Genomic DNA, 9115 nt, shown 5'->3' on the forward strand with positions numbered 1-9115 from the left:
CTCTAGTATCATTGCTGAGGCAATAGTCTCCCTATTTCCGTTAAGTTGAGCATTTGGACTTAGGTATCAACTCGGATGGGTTTATTTCAATGTTCCATCCTGAAATTTCCACCAATATCGACCCGTACAGATCATGAGTATCGTAACGAGCCATCCCTAATCTACAGTCACAGGTCGTTCTTGGTTAATGCAGTCGCACAAACAGGGGTCGCCGATGTTCTGCGCCCACCTGTTGCCACAGAGGGATTGTGCCGTATTTGTGCGCGAAACACGGCGACATTGTTGTCCGCTATCTGTACATGTCAGCCGTAAACGACGCTCATCCGTGGGACACATTTAATTTGCTCCGAGTTAACGAGTTATGATCATAATTGGCAATTAAAAATAAATCACCATACATACAAACAAATTTTTTTTTTTTGTCATCTGTCATTCCAGCAGGTGATGCTAGGCCGGTAACACGATTGTTACTATACGTCATGTTTATTATCTCGACGAAACAGGAGGTGGCCTGACACGCCACTGTCATAAGTTAAAGCCCTTACTGCGGCTGAAGTCGGAGCCCGGTGTTACACAGCAGTATATCACAGCGGCAACCAGCGCCAAAAGGTTTTCACCATTATCTGTATGAGGAAATGTCACTGGGAGCACACACTTGCCGTGTTACTTGTCATCTGTGCAGTTCCCTGTTCCCCTTATCTCCCTTCTCTCTTAACTACAACTTCACTCCACTGGCAAGGCCCAGACAAGAAAAATAGATCTCAAAGTCCAACACAAAAGATTTCCTAAAGGCGGCGGGGAAGATAAACGGTGACAGGTGGCTTTTTTTCGGATTAGCGGGGTTTTGGAGGAGTGAGGGCGCAGGATCCGATAAACAAGCTATTTAAATGAAAAGGGGCAGTTGCGGGACAGATAAGGAGGAGGATAATTTTAAAGCGGGGGGGGTCTAGTTTACTGCCGAGTGAATCCCAAAAGCTCCCCAACACACTCTTGGCTCCGGCAACCTTCGCCGACACACAAATACACGCAGATACACACCCTAATGTGGATGACCGGATTTCCTTCCTTCCTGTGGATTTGTAGAGGCTCAGTGCTCAAAGTAATTCCATCTACAATGGCTGTGCATGTGGATGTGCCGTCCTTAAAGTCTGTACGGATTTTCCCCCCCCGTTCTGCCTTTTGAACCTTTTTCTTAGACAAAATGTAAGTCCATGTGAGTTGAACGTTTTCAACAGTGGAACCTCGAAAATATGAGCATAACCCGTCCCAGGGCCAAATCATTTTCGAATATTTTTTTTCCCATAAGAAATAACAGAAAAAAAACCATTTATCAAGAACATTATGATTAAATTCATACTAAAAGATCGTTTGGGCCCCTACAGAAGCGGACGAGCCACGGGTTGCTGTTGCTGATGCTGATGCCGACGAGACGGAGCTCTCCGAAGGGTTTGGGAAACTCTACCCCAGCAACCAAGGGGGCAAACAGGAGGAGGAGCTCAGTGACGATGAACTGGATCTCACGTCGGGTGTCATCTCCAGAAAGGAGCTGGAGAAAGGAAGGCTCTCGAGAGACGGTAAATATAATCTGCTGGTTCACGTTTCGACACAACAAGTTGATTATAAACAGACAATTCGGGCGTATTTTTTTCGGAGCACATCGCCCAGTCTTACTTGTAATATTCAAAAAGGGATATATGATTTAATCATCCAAAGCACAGAGTTGAAAGGAGAAGAACAGGTTCTTATCAAAGTGCCGTTAACCTCCCCGCTGGAGAGTTTAATATTTATAAGGGTTTGGAAAGAAAGGAACAGAGGTCTAACCGGCTGTTGCTGTCACCTCTAAGCATCAAAGTTCCTGGGACATGACCTCGGAAACTTAATATGCATTCGTGATCAAAGATGGGAATAACGAAAAGGCGGAATTTAGTCATTTAATCTTCCACATATAGTCTTTTTCCACCTTTTGTTTTTTTTTTCTTTCTTTCTTCAATTTCATTCACATCTCCCACAGATGGAGATGCTGGTGATAAAAGTGTGACAGTGAAACACATCAGATTGATGCTCGTGTTAAAGAGACCGTCATTTGAAGAACGATGCTTCTCATTCAGTGACACTTCCTCATAGTTTTAACTGTCCCGGTCTGTCTCTCCTGATCTATGTCAAAAGTCATTTTTACAATGGAGTCGTTGAACGTGTGCCGTAATAGCACCACCACCTGGGTACATTCATAATTACGAAGCGTTATTGTGACGCACGTAGAAGACCTTTTCTTGCATTTCGTACGTAGTAGCTGTGTATATGGAAACTTTGCGCCAAATCAAATGTAAACTGTCAACTAAAACATCTGTGTATTTTCTCTTTTCCCCAAACAGAGATGAAAAAGATGTCTGTATTTAAGAACTACGAATCCGGTGAGCCCACCTGCAGACTCTATGTGAAGAATATTCCGAAGCAAGTGGAGGAAAGAGTAGGTGTATTTGCAAAACACTTTCCCATGGTTTTTTTTTTCTGCTTTTTTTTTTATCTTCAATTTTCTGAGGCCTCCCTAGCTCCCCCTGGAGGCCCCTACACATGATGTCTGTTGTACAAAGTTTAAATGAATGATGTTTAACATTAGATTTATCTTCCAGTTTTTGCTAGTATCTTCGTGACTTACTGACCTTTTTGTTGTGTATATTCTTATACTTTCAGGATTTAAAGTACATCTACGGCAGATACGTCGACCTTTCATCCGAAATGGAACGAAACATGTACGTGGTAGAAATCCAGTAAAGCTCTTCTTCTTTTTTTTTTTTTTTTTTTTTTTCTTTTTTAAATCGACATAATTTTTCTGTTCTCTTCACCACTTTTTATATTCCTGAGATGTTTCTGACTCCAGCAATTTGTCCCGCTCTCCGGAGACGTGTTAGGAATTCGCGCTGACTGCGTGTTGCGTTATTAATAAGTGTCTAACCTGACACGGGGGGGTTCACGTGGGACATTTTCTGTTTGTGCAGCAGCAGTACTTCCAATGAATACTCCACCTGAGTCATCACACAGAGCTCGCGTTGGTAGAAGGCCAGCTTCGGAACCTCAGGTGTACCGTAGATAATGAAAGGGAGGTTTCCCAATCGCCAGAGGAGCGTCTTGCCTCGTTGTCTGGTTCCGTGGTACAGAAATGCGTCTCGACTCTCGACTCCCGTTTCCAACTGAGTATTGGCTGTTGTTTTTTTTTGGTGTTTTTGAATATAATTCTTTCAGAAATATCTACCTTCACAGAACAGTTGGTCGCAAAATCTGGAGGTTGTTGTACTTGAACGCAGCGTGGGCGGCCTTACGGGGAAGATTCTTGTCAAGAATTAAATGTAGTGATGTGCAGTTAAAGGGTCTAATGGAGCTTGTTGTCTAACGAGTGGAATTTTTAATCTGATTAATCACGGGGTTGCTGTGGATAAAAAAAAACACAAAAATGATTAACTATCTAATTAATTGAGATTGAATCCTATTATCATAACTATGACCAAAAGGAACAATATGGAAATATGCAAATGGGATAGATTTGAAATTGAGCTGAACCTGTTGTTGTGTATTTACATGCCCTTCTACAGCTTGGTGTGGTCTCACATTTGCGGCTGAAAAGAATATGCTGTGACGACGCCGCGAAGAGTCACGAGTCAAGTGTGAAAAGCTGTTTTCGCTCAGTCCATTTCTGGATAAAATGTTGTTTTGACCTGGGCTGCACAGTGTTAAAACATCTCTCTCTCTCCCCCTCTCCCTCTCTCTACAGTGTTAAAACATCTCTCTCTCTCTCCCTCTCTCTCTATAAATATATATATTTATACACTATACACAGTATATATATAATTGGGCGAATCACAATGTTTAAAATCCCCTTCTGTTGAAAGATAAGTAAGCGAAGACCAGGAGACTATTTTTCCGTGTCTTAGTCCTCACCTTTTCCTACCCGGCGCTGTCTTTGACAAAGGAGTGTGTATGCATTTGAAACGCTGTCTTGCTGTTTCAGTGTAGAATGATGATAAAAGCCGCCGCAGTAGGGGGGGTGGAGAGGCAGCGCGGTAACGGAGTTAACAAGGACTCTCTGTCGTGTTTCACCTACACAGTAGTGTTTCTGTCTGTATTTATGTTCAGGTTGACGAGACGAGTTTAATGTCTTACAGTTTTGTCACCGATGAGAGTACAGGGTATATTTTAGTGGCTATAAAATCACAGTTTAACACACACACGAGAAACATAAGAAAATTGATATTGAAATTAAAAATATATTTTTAACTTTTTTTTTTTTTTAAATCTTCCTTTGGGCAAACGTACGACACTCACTAATTTTTAGTTGAATATTTGGGTCATGTGTTTTTAATCAATCAGACCCCCGACCACATTATTTTTGGCGATGAAAAGGATGAACTCTTGGCGACTGAACACTTTACTTCTGCCACTCAGGTTCGACGTTGTGCTAATGAAGGAGGGGCGGATGAAAGGACAAGCCTTCGTGGGACTCCCCAGTGAGAGCAGCGCAGAGAAAGCCCTGCGGGAAACCAACGGCTACATTCTTCACGACAAACCCCTCGTGGTTGTATCCTTTTGTTCTCCTTCAGAGCGAAACTCAGATTCGAATTCGGCTTGATTTGGAGACGAGCTGGAGTGAAGGGTTGACAGGTTTAATTGTTGAATGATACAAATATGGCAACTTGATGCATCGTTGTGAAGCAATGCCAATGACAATGCGACGATACTACCTGTAACCTATGGTAGAAATTTGCAACCACTGTGTCCTGGCAGGTTAGCATAGTGAGAGATCACTGTAAAAAATGATCTAATTTCACTTAATTAGCTTGAAAACTATTTTTTTTTTGAAAATGATCTAATTTCAGTTAATTAGCTTGAAAACTATTATTTTTTTTACTGCAAATAATTTGTCTTAATTTGTCTAATGGACAGTGACAGGCGAAATTATTAAATAATCTTCCATTAGATGGCAGCAAATGGCTAGAAAAAAAGTAAAAAAAAAGACTCATAGCTGTTGAACATCCCCATTTGAGTCTTTCTTCAATTCCTGTGAGTATATCCACATTTTGTTTAACTAAATCGAGCCAGGTTACGCATTCTTTGGTGGTGTGCTGTGAGGTTTTTCTAATGTAAAATATGTGCGTTGGCTCAAAAACAGGGTTGGGGAAACGTGGACGATGTCATCAACCTTACCGAACTAACTGCAAAAGAAAGGAAACGCGCTGCTTTTACTTAATATGAAAAGTAGAAATGGGAGTTACTAAAAGCCGCTCTGACAGCTGTCCAGCGTGATGCGTGTCCTACGCCGTTTCCTGATTCGCTTTCGATTCCCCGTGCTGATTCCTTCTCTCAGTGGCAGCTGGATTGTGTTGAATCGTCAAACAGCTTCGCGCAGTCGGCTCCTCTCCTGTTCTTGAACCTGTCACATGGGTGAACGGTTATAGAAATGGTACTCTTAAGACAGTCAGACAGACAGTTGTGAGTAAACGGCTGTAGCCTTCTCTCAAACCGAGGTAATGTGAAGTGGCAAGAGCCTCCAAGAGAAACCCTTCTGTGGACCCGGCGACGCTCCGGATTTCATATTAACAACATAGAGAAGTGAATCTTTTCTTTTGCACTGATTCACCTCCTTCAGTCAAAAACATGTAGGGTTGGTTTAATTGGACATTCCATATTGGCCATAGAGATAAATGTGAGTCTGTCTCTACACGAGGCCCTGTGACAGTTGCTCCCCACACCACATAATGACTGCTGAATTTGCTCCAACTCCTATAGAAAAATCAGGCCTTTGTTAAAAGCTCAAGCTTGGATTTTTGACAAATTCTATTGGTATGGTACTTTTGGTGGTAGTTTAATTGAAGAATTTTCATGTCTTTGGGTCTTAGTCTGAACCAGGGGTCTCAAACTCAAGCAAAGGCCGACTGCTGACACTGTCATTTCACTGGAGGTGTTGGATGGTCGATAAAAATATTGGCATCTAGTTGCGGATTGATCGTGCATGGTCTGCGGGCCCGAGGTTTGACAGCCCTGGTTTAACTTTTAGACCTTAACTTACAATTCACAGCAATTTGCCAGATCGGCACGACCAAAAGACAACGCCGATACGAAGAGAGGCCCCAAGCACCGATGAGTTTAGCAAGGTGAGTGCGGCGTAAAAATGGCAAAAATGCTAAACGGTAGAGATAAAAAATATATTCATCTTTTGTTCCACTAAGTACAAGCAAGATTAATTATTCTCATTAAAGTCTTTTTTTTTTTTCACGTTTGTGTTTATACTTGTATGTATTCAAGATACCAAGGCTTGATATTCTGATCCAGCAGAACCATGCGTATCCTTATTTTGGTATATCCTTTGAAACAATAAAGGACATTTGGGAAGTTTCAGAGTAGTTAACTGTGGCACAAATGCATTTCAGACACCAATATTTATTGTCTTAGTTTAAGAAGACTCAGCCCTCTTTTTTTTTTTTTTTTTTTTTTTACCAAGATCAGATTATTTATACTACTTCTGAGTTTGTCGACCGTTGTGTTTTTGTACTACTTCTGAGTTTGTCGACCGTTGTCTTAATTTATTTTCTGCCTTGTGTCGAATGAATTTCAGGTGATGGACGCCAGATGCCGTCGTCTTCTTGAATTGATTAAAGTATTATTTTTGTAAGAAAACTTTTGTCATGCCTTCTTCTTTAAACAACATCACAGTCTTCTGTATGTAAATAAAACGCACCTGATTATCCTGACTGCCAAACTCAAAGTCTGGACAGGTGAGTAAATACAGACGGGGTAAGGTATACATGCTGTAGATTGGCTCCGCAGCAGATGGTGAACTGTCAACACAATTGTAAACCTGCATTCCTGAGGTGACAGAACAAACTAAACAGAATGCAGGCTGATTTAGTTTACCTTTACAATCCCATGCTGGCCCCATCTGTGAGATTATCACGATAGCAAAGCCGGCAATGTTATATCATCATATGGGGAGATTTGAAATTCAGAAATAATATAATTATCCAGTACTTCTCCTGTTGGTGCTTCTGAAAAGGTACCTGTTCTTAAAAGATGTGATAGTGTCTCTTTGATTGTCCCAAAACTATTATTTATTCAATGCAAATATCTTTTCTTTGTTCATCAATGTGTGACAAGCAGAGCAACTAAATTCTCTTCCATTAGGTGGCAGCAGACGGCTATTGAAATTAAAAAAAGATCATCAGAGCTGTTGAAGATTTTTGAGTGACTTTCTTCAATTCCTGTCAGTATATTAGTGTTTTCTTCAACTAAAAAGGACTAAATTTTTAGTAAATTTAAAATAGAATATTATTGGTGTTGAGCCGTGGGGTTTTTTCTGATGTGCCGTGGCTGAAAAAAAGGTTGGGAAACACTGTTCTACAGTATACGCTTATTTTTGTAGCACATTAGTGTCCCGTGTAATGCACAAAATGATCAAATTTCATCTAAATATTATGAAAACTACCTGCTAATTATTTGTCTTTTTTTCATGTATGTGACAGTGACAGACAGAACCCTTACATACTCATCCACTTGGTGGCAGCAGTTTGCTATGAAAGTGACAAAAAGACTTGCAGTTTGTCTTTTTTCAATTCCTGCTAATAAATCAGAATTGTGTTCAACTAAACAGGCACAGGTTTCACACCCAGTAAGAACATTTTTATTACTCATAATTTTGGTCTCTTTAGAAATCTATATATTCATGAACTATATTAGTGCCCTGAACTGTTACATGATGGCTGCTTGAGACCTCACTTCGGCATTTCATTTGTCGGTAAACAAAAGGCTCATTGCACTGTGTTGTCGTCGAAATGTTGCAGCATGAAAAAAAAGAAAAGAAAAGAAGAAGTCTAACGCTGTCTTTATCTCTGTTATGCAGATCACTGAGTGTAAAGCCCATTTCCACAGCGCCTGCCATCACCGAGTCATAATGAGACAGTTCCGTGAAATCTGTCATAGAGAAAATCCTCCTGTGTTTGCATCACGATGCCTTCGTTCATCTGAGCTGCATTGTAATGTACCTGAACAGGCTCGGATGCAGCTTGATCCGCAGATACGACCGTGGCCAGTCAGGGGGTTGTGATTGACCCCTGTATCCTCCAGAGGGGGTAATTATCACATTAAAACAGTGAAGTGAGTGTAACTTAAGGTCAGAAAGTCTCACTGCATTTTTAATCCACCTGAAACGTAATTAATATCCTTTGAATGTCATTTTTCACAGCGCATAATTGACTTTAATTATACAGAATCAGTCTGATTCTAGAGCGTCACAAACATGTCCGGTAGTGGTTTCCTGCAACGTGGAAAAGTCATTAGAAACATTTTTTTTTGTGCTAAATTGGTTGTAGTTCGTTAAGTCCCAGGTCGGAGCTCAGCCTCTCTCTGGTTCCAGTCCAGGAGCGGCGTTATTAATCTCATGTGCTCGTCTGCCGCGACCCGCAGCTCATACGTCAACGCCAGCGTGAGGGAGGAGTTCCCATCTGTGCCCTACTCTGCCCGCCATCTCAACGATGACAAATGTGCCACCCGCAGTGGAAATATTGAGAGTTACCAGCACATTTATCAGGTAACATTTGAGCAATATGAAAGATAACCTTTTGTAAGTGGACACATATAAAGATGTATGTTCTGCCCTCGCCCGTGCACCGGCTCCGTCTCTGTGTAAACGCTGAGGACGCCGGAAGAAAAATCATGGCAAGTATGTTTGTTTGGTGATCAACCAGGTGTGGAGATGCCTCTTCGCAGACTGAACCTGCGGATCGCAGGGGCGACCCGGACCCCTTGGTGTGCAGGCCCTGAGAAAAATTGGGTCATTGTTATTGGGCCTGGCCGCTTAAGAATCCATTTATGAACGGTAGATGTGTCCAAACTTTTTCAATGGGGTTCAAATTTGATAGATTTTGCCTTCACAACAATATATATATATATATATATATATATAAATATATATTAAAATATATCTATAAAAAAAAATATATATAAATATATATATACAGTATTTATATGTATATAAATATATATACAGTATATATGTATATAAATATATATATAAATATATAAAAATATATATTTATATTTTTATATATATTTATGTATATAAATATATATA

General features: G+C 40.7%; 2 protein-coding genes across 3 annotated transcripts in view; one reads left to right on the forward strand and one right to left on the reverse strand.

Annotated features, from left to right (window-relative positions):
- rnpc3 (RNA-binding region (RNP1, RRM) containing 3) overlaps positions 1-6493 on the forward strand; it is an 11709-nt gene extending 5216 nt beyond the window's left edge. The window contains 6 exon segments of the mRNA XM_008307722.3: positions 1383-1574; positions 2373-2467; positions 2692-2750; positions 4438-4570; positions 6068-6143; positions 6295-6493. Of these exon segments, the coding sequence (XP_008305944.1) occupies positions 1383-1574; positions 2373-2467; positions 2692-2750; positions 4438-4570; positions 6068-6133 (545 nt within the window). The 3' untranslated portion in view covers positions 6134-6143; positions 6295-6493.
- Positions 1-9115, reverse strand: part of mkxa (mohawk homeobox a) — a 1121182-nt gene that overhangs the window by 510849 nt on the left and 601218 nt on the right. The gene's annotated exons all lie outside the window — the stretch shown is intronic.

This window comes from Cynoglossus semilaevis, chromosome 3, assembly GCF_000523025.1.
Source record: "Cynoglossus semilaevis isolate Cse_v1.0 chromosome 3, Cse_v1.0, whole genome shotgun sequence".
In the NCBI taxonomy this organism is placed as follows: Eukaryota; Metazoa; Chordata; class Actinopteri; order Pleuronectiformes; family Cynoglossidae; genus Cynoglossus; species Cynoglossus semilaevis.